The sequence below is a fragment of the Histomonas meleagridis genome (assembly GCF_020186115.1).
Source record: "Histomonas meleagridis strain 2922-C6/04-10x chromosome Unknown contig_54, whole genome shotgun sequence".
Taxonomy (NCBI): Eukaryota; Parabasalia; order Tritrichomonadida; family Dientamoebidae; genus Histomonas; species Histomonas meleagridis.
In genome coordinates this window covers 110,360-122,927 of record NW_027150897.1, presented here as the reverse complement: position 1 = coordinate 122,927, position 12,568 = coordinate 110,360, and the positions used below count along the sequence as shown (strand labels likewise).

At 31.0% G+C, this 12,568-nt stretch overlaps 5 protein-coding genes across 5 annotated transcripts; 3 read left to right on the top strand and 2 right to left on the bottom strand.

Annotated features, from left to right (window-relative positions):
* Positions 1 to 87: 87 nt before the first annotated feature.
* On the top strand, positions 88 to 1,335 carry GO595_007571 (threonine ammonia-lyase; the record flags this gene model as incomplete). Its single annotated transcript, XM_067921050.1, has 1 exon — positions 88 to 1,335. One exon carries the CDS (start codon positions 88 to 90, stop codon positions 1,333 to 1,335), a length of 1,248 nt encoding a protein of 415 aa, XP_067772288.1.
* A 1,122-nt stretch (positions 1,336 to 2,457) lies between these two features.
* On the top strand, positions 2,458 to 3,150 carry GO595_007570 (uncharacterized protein; the record flags this gene model as incomplete). The annotated part of the gene is made up of 1 exon (XM_067921048.1): positions 2,458 to 3,150. One exon carries the CDS (start codon positions 2,458 to 2,460, stop codon positions 3,148 to 3,150), a length of 693 nt encoding a protein of 230 aa, XP_067772287.1.
* Positions 3,151 to 3,625: 475 nt separating this feature from the next.
* On the top strand, positions 3,626 to 3,964 carry GO595_007569 (Ser/Thr protein phosphatase; the record flags this gene model as incomplete). Its single annotated transcript, XM_067921047.1, has 1 exon — positions 3,626 to 3,964. The coding sequence occupies one exon, from the start codon at positions 3,626 to 3,628 to the stop codon at positions 3,962 to 3,964; it is 339 nt and encodes a 112-aa protein (XP_067772286.1).
* Positions 3,965 to 9,281: 5,317 nt separating this feature from the next.
* GO595_007568 (UV excision repair protein Rad23) lies at positions 9,282 to 10,052 on the bottom strand (the record flags this gene model as incomplete). Its single annotated transcript, XM_067921046.1, has 1 exon — positions 9,282 to 10,052. The coding sequence occupies one exon, from the start codon at positions 10,050 to 10,052 to the stop codon at positions 9,282 to 9,284; it is 771 nt and encodes a 256-aa protein (XP_067772285.1).
* Positions 10,053 to 10,614: 562 nt separating this feature from the next.
* Positions 10,615 to 12,360, bottom strand: GO595_007567 (Leucine Rich Repeat family protein; the record flags this gene model as incomplete). The annotated part of the gene is made up of 1 exon (XM_067921045.1): positions 10,615 to 12,360. One exon carries the CDS (start codon positions 12,358 to 12,360, stop codon positions 10,615 to 10,617), a length of 1,746 nt encoding a protein of 581 aa, XP_067772284.1.
* Between the last annotated feature and the right edge of the window lie 208 nt (positions 12,361 to 12,568).

Here is a 12,568-nt window from a genome sequence, read left to right as displayed (position 1 = left end):
TTATTAGATTTTTGTCCCCTCAGAAACATACTTTTTGAATTGAACCGCCCAAAAACGATGAACTCATGAACTCATCACTTCAAAAAAATGTCAGAGCATTCTTGCATAACATTAGATGATGTTAAAGAAGCAAGAGAAAGGATCAAAGATGAAGCTGTTGTTACTCCACTAAGTCAACCAAGCAATCTCGCAAAAATGTGCGGATGTAATCTTTATCTCAAAGTTGAAGCACTTCAAAGATGCAAAGCTTTCAAATTTAGGGGAGCATTAAATAAAATGAGAACACTCAAAGAAGGTACCACTGTTGTTTGTGTCAGCGCTGGAAATCATTCACAAGGTGTTGCTCTTGCTGCTTCTCTTTGTAAGTGCAAGTCCATCATCTACATGCCAGAAAATGCATCCATTGCCAAAGTTAATGCTACTAAACATTATGGAGGAAACGTCGTTCAAATTGGTGAAACTTTTGATGATGCCAAAAGAGAAATGGAAAAGGCTTTAGCTGAGCATACTGATTGGGTATTTGTTCCACCATACAATGATAAGTATATCATTGCTGGAACAGGAACCATTGGTTTAGAAATATTTGAACAAAATCCAAATATTGACACCGTTGTTGTTCCAATTGGAGGCGGTGGTCTTATCAGTGGTGTTGCGTTTACACTTAAGAAACTTAAGCCCAATATCAGAATTGTTGGTGTACAAATGGCATCATGTCCTGAAACTTACAAACTTTTCAACAAACAAAAGAAGCGGATTGTCGATCCATTACCAAAAGAAACCAAAACACCACTTGCTGATGGCATTGCCGTTAAAAGTCCAGGTGATCTCAATCTTGATATCATCTATCATTATGTTGACGATGTTGTTGTTGTATCTGAAGATGATGTTGCTATTGCTGTTGCTCTTCTTGCCGAACGTGCAAAGCTTGTTTGCGAAGGCGCTGGCGCGTCATCATTTGCGGCCGTTTATTCCAAGAAATTTTACTTCGAAGAAAACGAAAACATTTGCTGCGTAATAAGTGGTGGTAACATTGAACTTAAGATGTTATCAAGATGTATCGATCGCGCATTATTCCTTCGTGGCACAAGATTGATGATCGAAGTTGTTCTCCCATATGGCACAAGTAACTACTCGAATTTCTTAAGCATCTTGGTGCAAAATCATATCGATGTGTTATCCGCTGTGTCATTACCTCACGTAGATGTCTACGCAAACAAGGAACACTACAATTTGACCGTAGATATTCCAAACACAACCGCGTTCGAAAACGTTAAATCAAGCTGCGCCGAAAGAGGATGGGTGGTAACTCAACTTAGCTCAACTGCAGTTGATTAAACAGCTGCAAATTAGTAATAAAGAAAAAATGAAATCAAATTTTTAATTTATGCTTTAGATTATTCGCTCTTAATCATTGCAAACTCAGCGAAGAAGTTAGGCAATACAGTTTCACAAGAGAGCGGAATTTGTATAATGTTTAAAAGGCTATTTAATAGTTATTGCAAATTGCACTTTATTATTCGAAAAGGATATCTTAAAGAATATTGATGTTGATGAAAGTATAAGAATGAAAATTCTTTTCAAATGGATATTTTTTGCTATGAAGGAAAAAGTTAAATAGAGAAAAGTTTTCAATACTTTATATAAAAATAAACGGCTTTGAGAATATATTAACGTCTTCAAAGAATCAAAATGACGAAGCCAGCTCCAAAAAACAATCTCAAATATAATGTTCCCAATGACGAAAACAGGGAAATACGCATGGAGTTAATCAAAAAGACATCATTATTACAAAAAACAGTTTATTTTGAATCAATTTCAGGACCTAAAATCGAAAAACTTGAAAGTGAAAACAATGAGCTGGTGAAAATATGCAATGAAAAAGAAAATAGAATTGCAGAAATTGAGAAAAAAATAAATGATGAAAAAGAATTAAAAATGAAACTTGAATCAGCAAATGAATATAACCCTGATAAAATTAATCAAATGATTAAGAAAATAACAAAACTTGAAGAAAAATTGCAATCACTTTTGAAAACAAAAGAAGAATATTTAACAAAGGCCAATTCACCTTATGATGAAGAGGAAGAGGAGTATGAAGATACACCGTGAAATTGTTTTTTATGATAAGTAAACAGATATCAAATATATGATTTGAAAATTTAAATTGATTTCAGTTGAAAAAAATAGTCATCTAACTTTTCTTTTTATTTATACTATCATCAATCATTTTTTTAATCCTTGGAAATATTCTCTTGCAAATTCTAAAGGTTTTTCTGGTTTTGCTTCAATAATTGCTTGCATTAATTTCTGTATAATTTCTCTTATTTCTGGATGAGCTTGAATGTATTGCTTCACTTCTTCCCTTTGCTTTTGTGAGTATTCTGGAGGAACAGATTGGAATGAAGCATCCATCTTAAAAATGTACGTTATCAATTTCACAAAGTTTGTTTCATGAGTATGCCTCAATCCCCACGCCCAAGCTCAAGACAAAAGAAGACGGGGATAACAATTTTAGCTAACCAAAATCCAATAAAAAAACCTACAATTTCAGATCTTAGAAATGAGAAACAGATTCCTCGATCACCAAGAACATTTCAAAATGATAAACCAACAAGTGCCAGACAACAAACTCCAACTTTTGGCTCATCAGAGCAATTTAAAAAACCAACAATATCAGATTTGAATAATATTAAATTTGATTTTAATGTAAACAAAAAAGAAGAACCAGGTTATAAACCATATACAATTGAAGAGTATAGAGAAATCCAACAAATGGAAGATTTTAGTAGTAGAGGTGGACTTGGACCATCACTTGATGAAGAATGGGAAAGGAAGAAAGAAATGAGAACTCGACTTATGCAATTTGGGCAGCGAATAAAACAAGACAATAAAGCTAATGTTGTCAAGAGAGCCAAGCCAAGGAAGCCACCTCCAAAGCAACAAAGCAAAACTGATAAAATGAAGGAATACGCAAACAGCATTCCAAAGCCAAAAATACATTCACGAGCAGGCGCTTCTAGGCCAAAGTCAAAACCGAAGGCGGATCCTGTTGTTGCAACATATGATATAGATGCTGAGCTCCAGAGGCATCACCATTTCTCCGAAAGAATTAACTCATTTCGGAAATCACTTGCAAAATATTTAGATTAGACTTTGTTTGTAGTTTTTTTAAATAAAAAAGGAATGCAATAGTTATCAACAAGCCTTGATTCAAACATTAAAAATTGGAATTTTGTTGACCGTTAATATAATGACGAACGCTATAAAATCTTTCAAGAATAAAACACCTAAAAATACTGTTTACAGGGTCGGTGGAGATATTGTTAATGAGAAAATGCGCGCGGTTGCAATTTCAGATTGTCACTTTGGAAAAAATATAGCAATTACATCTTCGGTTCCAATATTCATAAAAAATATTCAGAAAATCATCCTTAAAGAAAAAGCAACTGTTTTATTTATACTTGGCGATATTACACATATTAATTGTGGTGATGCACAAACCTATGCATATCTATTTGAAAACTTGAACCAATTTGGAATTCCAATTTTCGCAATCTCAGGAAATCATGATAGAAGCATTAGTACCAAGTACGCCAAAATTATGCCAAAATATTCTAATGTACACATGGTCACAAGTGATTTATTAATAAAACTTACACATCCAAATCCAAAACCTGGAGAAATATCAAACCTATACATGACTCACGACCTTGGTGAACCTCTTCGACTTACTCGAACACAATGCAAATCTTACATGTTAGCACTTAAGCAAGTTAATTCGAATGTCATTGGTGCAGAAGATTATCTTCTTACAGGACATACACATGAATGCGTTGAAGTTCCTGATGAACGATGCTCATGTTTGAAACCGATGTCAGTTGATTTAAATTTCTTCGGATATGCATTGATCACTGCTGAGAACGGATTTGTTGTACAACATTTTGATGATGCCCGATTACATTAATAAAAAAATTATTAAAATTATTAAAATGTGCATGTTTAAATTGAGCATTTTATTATTATAGATTCTAAATTTTTGATATTTGGATTATCACAAGTCTCAAAATCAATTCAATTTCATGAAATGGTGTTAATGAAAATTGTTTGTCTGGTTTTTCAAAAAAATATTATTAATTAGCACATAAAATCATGTAAAATTATTAAATATTTTGGTACTTAACTAAATTATGATATAACTCTAATATTTTCGAAATTTATATCTATTGTAGATTCAGAAAGTTTAAGTTTTAACTTCAAAAATAATTTATCAACTATCATAAAAATGATATTTTCTGTAATAATCAAACACGATGTCATTATGATGAAGATTGATATAATCAAAATCTAAAAATATTGATTATTCGTTTAGAAAAATGGGTGCTACAGTATTCTATATATTTTATGAGGGTTCATTTTTCAGATAAGTTTGTCACAGATACTCGGGAAATTATATATTTATTTTTATTAGAAAATGTGTGTCTATTAAAATAAATTTTTTTTGTAGATTTTTATTCATTAAATTATTTTGTTCCTTTTGCCTTGAATTGATTAAGCAAGTTTATGGTTTCCTTATTTTTACTTTGATTTGCTATTTCAAATACAGTCCAAATTAATTTTAATGAACACCAAATAATATGAGTAAACTCTCCAAAATGGTATTAATGAACATCCCTTAAAGTTAAATCAATTCCATCTTGTTCAAGAAGTATTTTGATAATATCATTTCGATTAAAGAAGGTAGCCCACATTAAAGAAGACCAAAATAATCATAAAAAACTCCAAATTCATTAAATAAACATGAAAAATTCTCAATAAACTTGAAACTCATTAAAAAGACATTTGTCATATTAATTTGAATATCTTTAATTTTCAGGAGGCACTTAACGATATCTAAAAATCCGCGTGAGCAAGCAAGCATTAGAGCTGTCAAGAATATAATAAATAAACGTCAAAAAGTATGAATAATAAACATGAAAAATTTCCATTAAACATGAAAAAATATAAAAAAATGTCTTTTGCATTTATATCAAAATCATCGTTTTCTATTATAAATTTAATAGTTTCAACATTTCCTGATCCAGCAGCATAAGGTAATATGTCACGAGGCATTTTTCTTTTTGCATTAAGATATTTTAATAAAATTGTATTTCCCATTCTTGCTGCTTGCTTATGCATACCTTCATCTATTGGTGAACCAGATTCTAAAGATGTATATAAATCAAAGTTAAAATACAATATTGATTTGATCAATAAATTTGTTACACCTATAAAATTGCCTAAATTGTTTTGTGTTATATAAATTAATAAATCTCTTTGATTATATTCAACTGCAGTTTCATAAGCTAAATCAAAAGTTGAATTATTTTGTTCACATAAATGAAAGATTTGAACATTTCCACCTGCTATTGCAAATCTAGCAGTATCTTTTACATCACCACCATTTTGTAATAAAAATCTAAAACATTTAATTGCACCATAGAAAGCAGCATAATTAATAAGTGAAATTTTATCGCCATCAACTATTGTACATCTTTCATATACTGAAGGTGGAATCATTTGATTAAAATCAAACCCAATATTTGATGATATATTCTGAAGTTTTTCAACTTCATCATTTCGAATTATTGTAGCAATTTCATTTGGATTAACACCTTCAGAAACATATTTCTTATGAAGAGCCCAATTATCTTTTGAAAGTTTCTCATAATCATTGAAAAATGCTTTAGATTTTGCATTAGAATAAGATTTCAGCTTTTGTATTTCTTCTGGTGTTTTATAGTGTATAAAATATAAGTTTGAAATATCATTTGTGAATTCTTTTTGAAGCAAGTTTTGGTCTATCAATTTTTGGATCAGATAATTAGATTCACAACTATAAGAAGAGTTTCTTAAAATATTTGCAAACATATTAAAAATGTCAATTTCACTATCAAATTCTTTCTGGATCGCATCAATTTGCTTTAGGAAATTGAAATAAATATTAAAATCATTTCTTCTTACTACAAAAGATTGAAGAACTAAATTACATATGACCCAATGATATGAATATTTCATAGGTGGATAATAGAAACCCATAGTATATTTTGCTGTTTCTATAATGTTTTCTTCATTTAATGAGAAAATGTATTTATGTAATGGGACTAAAATTTCATTAACATCATTAGAATATCTCATAATACCAGTTACAGGTTTACTTTGTTCTGGCTGATTTGGAATTGATTCGCCAAATAATAAAAATAAACTCTTGCATTGATATCAACGCCTTTTAGAGAAGCAAGTAATTCTGCGATATCGTCATTTCCATTTTTGATTGCTTCTATAAGAGAAGTATTAAATATTCCAAAAATACTCCAAATATTTAAATAAAACATTAAATAATTAAACTAAATATTGAAATTAGAAAATTAATATTTTTAACATTAAAATCAATTCCTTTGCATTTAACAAGAAATTCAACAACTTCTAAATAACCTTCTCTTGATGCCATTAGAAGAACAGTTTCATATAAACTAAATAAACTCCATAAATAAGAAATGAAACTTGTTTACATTAAAATAAATATTAAAAAAATGAAAAAAATATTTCTGATATTGATATTAATCCCTTCTTTGTTAGCAAGAACCTTTAATATTTCAATGTGGCCGCATTCATATGAATATATAAGAGCTGAATTAATAAAAATATAATAACACCAAATAATCATAAAAAACATCAATTGCCAAAAAGATACATTAAAAACTATATTAAAACATCTTTTGCATTCAAGTCAATTCCAGCTTTGTCGATAAGTAGTTTAACAATTGGCAAGTGACCTTTTTGTGATGCCACGATTAAGGCTGTTTTAAGCATTCTTAAATAACTCCAAAAACATGAAATAGACTCTCTATAACGAAAACAAACATCAAAACCTTTAAATATATGTTCTTATTGTTGATGTCGATCCCTTTTTGCTTGAGGAAAAACTTGACAAAATCAACTTGACCATTAAGAGATGCTTTAATTAGAGCATCAAATGGTAGAAAAAATTTGCACTGACTTGCATATTAACTTTGGATTGCATCTAAAAATTATAATTTCTTAACGTAGGTTTTGCCAAAATATTTGGGGGATGTTCTCTTTTTGAAATGTCAAAAATTTATCGATTGAATAGTGAATATTCACAAAATTTGAGTAAGTTGGCAAAAGAAGATAAACGGTTATCATGGTTTGTTTTTTGGCAAAAATTGATTCAAGGCATGAAATTAGGTCTAATCCTTATCACTGAGCAACAATAAGAAGATACGAAAAAAGGGCTAATCAAGCGTGTTACTCATTGGTTTATTTTATAATAGAAAAAGTTTTCAAACTAATTCTAGAATTTTATATGAATAATCATTTTGCAAATATTGTAACCGCAATGCAAGGTATAAATTTATACCTTATTTCTCTGGCACAAGATAAAAATCAAATGAAAGATAATTTGATTCCACAAAATAACAAAAAGCCAAATAATAAAAAAGCCTATCGTTAACTTATAATGTGAGTTAATATTGCTAATCGTTGATTTATTTAGGATTGTTTCCTTTGCAAGGGAAAACTAAAATTTTGGCGCCAATTTTTCACTTGACATTTCATTGTAATTCGGGCACTGTAATGTCGCAATCTGGCGCTATCTTATGCCCAATTTGCTACAACCCAATTGCAAATGAAGGAGAGCATAGGATTTGCGCACTTAAACCATGTGGACATTTGTTTTGCCATTCATGTATTTGTCAATCAATTAAAGTCAAAAAAGAATGTCCTCTTTGTAGACGAAAAGTTACACAAAAAGATATACTTCCATTAGTTTGGGATTCCACCCTTCCAGTGAGTCAAGAATCACTTTCTAAATTGTATTCAGATTCTGAAGATTTTATATTATTGAGGGAACAGTTAGCAAAAAAAGAATTCGAATGCAAAAGATTAAAGGAAGCAATAAATTCAATTTTAGTTAATAATTCTCTTAGGAAAAATCCTTCTATTATTTTTGAAAAAGAAATGCATGATTCATTTCGAATGTGTTTAGCAGACTCTTGTATAGTTACAACAAGCCATGAAAACAAATCATATGGCGTCAATTTCACAAAACTAACAGATTTTACATCTTCGAGATTTACATCTCTACACAAGTTTGATATAAAAGATGTTCAGCCATGTGATGGCTTTACTCATGTTGCTTCGGTTTCACTTGACAAATCGTTGTGTATTACAAATGTTAAATCTCAAAGTATTTCTAGTCAATACAATTTTGATGAACCTCTCTTCAGTTGTAAGCCCATTCGGGATTCCATAATTGCTATTGGTGGAAATCATGGAAAATTATATATTTATGATTCACGTGAAAATAATCATAACATTTTTCAAACAGATCCTGGTCCTCCCATAACTTCTATATCGTCGCTTGGTGTCTATAAGCTTCTTGTAATGACTCCTCAAAAAACAAAATATTTTGATATTCGTAATACAGAATTTGAAGAAACTTCATTACCAGGTGGTCATTTTATATGTAATAGCGAAACTGATCATAAGTTTGTTATGCTCTCTAGGACGCCTCCTAATACATCGAAGTCCTCTTTTTTCAGGTACGACGATAATGGAAATCTGACACTTGTAGGGGAAAAAATTAGCCCTTACTTTCAAAAGATGGGGCGCCCCTATTTGGTATCATACAATCAGAATAGTTTTTATGCTTTGCCTAATGAAAAAACAAATAATTTTGAGCTTTATTGCTTTAATAATCTTAACAAAGATTTATGGGGTAAATATAAAAGTTTTTTTCTTCACTCTGAACATCCATCGCCAATTCTCGACCTTATAATGACTAAAACAGAAAATGATATGAACATATTTACACTGTCATCTAAACTTTTGCGGGTATTCTCAGTCCCTTGGATTAACACTCAGTTTGTTGATTTATATTAATTTTGTTTGTAATAAATTTTCGATTTTAAATTTTTTGTTTTTATATTTTTTTAAATCAATTTGTCGTTTTTCAAAATCATATTATGAATTATTCATCCAAAATTGATTGCATCATAATTATTTTTTGTTGTAATCTAAATATCTTCATTTGTATATAAAATAATAAATGCACATTAGAAATTGTAAATATGTTAAATTGATTTTAAATAATGACAAATTGAGTATTTTTTCACTGTGAAGAAAAATTGTTATCAATTTTTATTAAAACAAATAGTGTTAAACATTTCAAAATTTTGATCTTTAAATCACAAAAATTTGTATTTGAATCATTTTACTTATAATCAAGAGTTTAATAAATCTTCGGTTTCTTCCTCGTTGCAGTCGCATGATATGAATATCTGCAATATAGCTTCTGGGTCGCCAAACCTCAATAGTCTTCCGACTGCATCTTTCTCAGCCTGCGTCAGCCTGTTGTATGCCTCTTGGAACTCGCCGAAATTAGGCGGAGGAGGTCCGTTGTTAGCTGATGGTGGTGGTGGCGGGGGCGGTGGAGGTGGAGGAGGTGCATTGTTATTTGGTTCCTGTGCTTGTGGTGGCTGAGGAGGCTGTGGTGGTTGTGGAGGTGGTGGAATATCTCCATTAAGAAGTGCAGTAACGGCAACTTCTATGTTGTAATTACGAACCCTAAGAACACGCTCGCATTGACCACGCTCAAATCCCATATCACAAAGTGTATTAACAAGATCAGCAAAATTAGGTGGGTCTTGATTAGCTGGATCATTTGGATTAGTAGGGTTGTTTTGTCCTGCGGGCGCAGGAGGTGTAGGAGGCCTTGCTGGAAGTGGAGCTGGTTCTGGATTTTCTTCTTCGATTTCTGGAATTTTTGGTCTGGATTTTAATGAGTAGAGGATAATTGGTGACTCGACATCAATGTTAAGGGCAGATATTTTGTCATCATCATTTAACACTTTGGCTTTGTATATTAATTTTATGGAATCAGATGGAATATTATATTGGCCTTGTATTTGCTTCTTCAAATCTGAAACATGGAGGTTTGGTGTTGCCTCGATCTCATATTTATCTCCTTTCGCTGTTACGAATTTTAAAAGCATTTTTCCACAATGGAATTGAAACAAAATCGCGTCACTTTTAATAAATTTTCCGCAAAAAATGACACATACATTTGTTGCTCGATTTCCTCTGATGTTGTATCAAAATAAGTTATGATACAATAATTTCCTATAAGTGTATAACATTTTGATAAAATATTTTGTTTTTAATAGTAATTCATTATTCAGAAAAAGACAAAAAAATCAAATTGTTTTTGGAAAAAAATTCCACTTAAAAACATTATTTTAAAATATAATTTTGATACTCAGGTAAATTTCTCCTTTTGTTTTCTTTCGTCATTTATTTATATGAAACAATTATATTTGAACTTCCTTGACAAATTTGTCATCTACAAGACATACCCGACTTCCATTTCTGATGGTGTCTACTTAAATTTGATAAAATATGATAAAGGACATAAAATTTTTATTAATTGTATCGCGTCTTCTGGCAGTAATACCGCATTTTATTTTAGCAATATTAATAAACTTCTTCTGGTGCCAATATCGATTACCAAAAAAACATTACATTTCCTAAATAAATTTCATTTTACTAATTAATTACTTAATGACTTCTAATCCTTTCAACAATTTTTTGTAAACTAAACTGTTCCGCCAGCACCGATTCTATCTCATAATTATCTATAGCCGGTACCTGCGCAGGGAAATAAGTCCAATCTTCGCTATCTGATGTATCCGAATCCTCTATGTCATCATTATCCATCGCATGATAAGATGCAGTTATAGGTGTTGTTGGCATACTGATTGATTCCTTTGGCACTTGTATTGAAGGATTTCCTTTTTCTATTTTCTCCGCAAGAGTTTTTAATTCATTAACTGTTGTTTTATCAATTGTATTATTCTTTTCCATTTCGTATATATCTGATGTTGGAAATGGAAACTTTAATGGTGTACCTCTTTGTAATAACGAAGTAAAGAACTTCTTAAAAATATTTGGATCAGTAATTTTTGAGTTTGTAAAATCGATATATTCGATAGCTCTGTTTGACATTAATACATTAGCTAATGTATCAAATACATTTGAATTCATTTGATTATGACTAATGTCTAATTTTCGAATCATACGGTTATCATTAGAAAATGAGTTAAGGATAGTTATAAGCGCTTCAGTCGATATGCTCTTGTTCTCTGTGCCTGAGATTCGTAAATCTGTGACGGTTAGGGTGGACGATATAAACTCTGTCAAGTTCTGAATTATGGCGGTTTCACTCCCATCAATGCAGCCGCTGATGGACAAAACCGTCAGCGGCTTGCACTTTTCTAAAAAGCCAAAAAACTCGGGACTGAGATTGTTGCCATCCCAAAACAATTCTTGGATGTTGAGCTGTGCATTGCCAATCTCAACATATTGGGCAATGGTTTTTTGAAAATTAAGCCATTGCGTTTTGTCGATTTTGAATCGCTTAACACTTAAAGAGATTGGTTCAGGACTCTTGAAAATCATCTTGGAAAACAAGTTCTGAAAGGCTGTTCCATTAAAGTCAACATCATCAAGGATTAATTTGCAAATATTCGGTGGAAGATTGATTGGCTTCTTAAAGGAATCTTTGAAACTATTGCCAGAGAAGTTAAGTGTGCTAAGTGAGATGTCTGTAACGGTAGAAAGATTTTGGAAAATTGAACAAAGTTCACAATCTGAATGAGGACAACCGAAGTAATCAAGTTTAGGTAATGTACAAATGACTTTGATTGGGTCAATAAGTTCTGCATGATCGATTGTGAGACGTTTAAGAGATGGTGCTTTGGTCAGATGTTTACATAGAACATCTATTGTATTTCTGTTAAGGCAATGGACAATTGTAAGATCTTCAATTTCACATTGTTGAACAATTCCAACAATTGTTGACATATCTGATTCAGTAATTTTCGGGCATGAAAAAGTGACACTTTTCAATACTTTATTTTTGCTTTGAGAAAGTTCTTCTAAAAATTCTGAAAAATGGGAATCAATGCGCTCTGATGTTTTGAAACTGGTGACGTTCAATGTCTTCGCAAGGAAAGATCCGATTTCTTTCCAATGTGAAGTTTCTGTGGTTGGGACTTCAACGGATGTAACATGTGGAACAACTAAAAGGGAATCAAGTAATGGTGCGTAATAATGGTGAACTGCAATTTGACTGAAATCTAAACATGTGTTACCAGATTTCAAAAATTCTTGATATGTTTTGATTAAATCTTCTGGAACAGTTGGGCGTTCTGCAAAAAGTCTTGCTCTTAGACGTGAAATTGCACGTTTGAATGGTGGTATTTGAACATCAGAATTTGGAAAAGGAATATTTAATTGTGGCATTTCGGCTTTTGAAAATATATCACTGAAATGAGCAGTTAGTTTTGGTAAAATTATATCCATTTCTGTTGAAATAATAATTTCATCAGAATTAAAAGTAAAACTTAATGTTTTGTTTGGCGTTATTTCTAACTTTTTTAATTCAAACCACGTAAAATGCTTAATTGTTTTCGGAATTCTCGAAAATGTTTTTGTTTGATAAAGAGAAAAT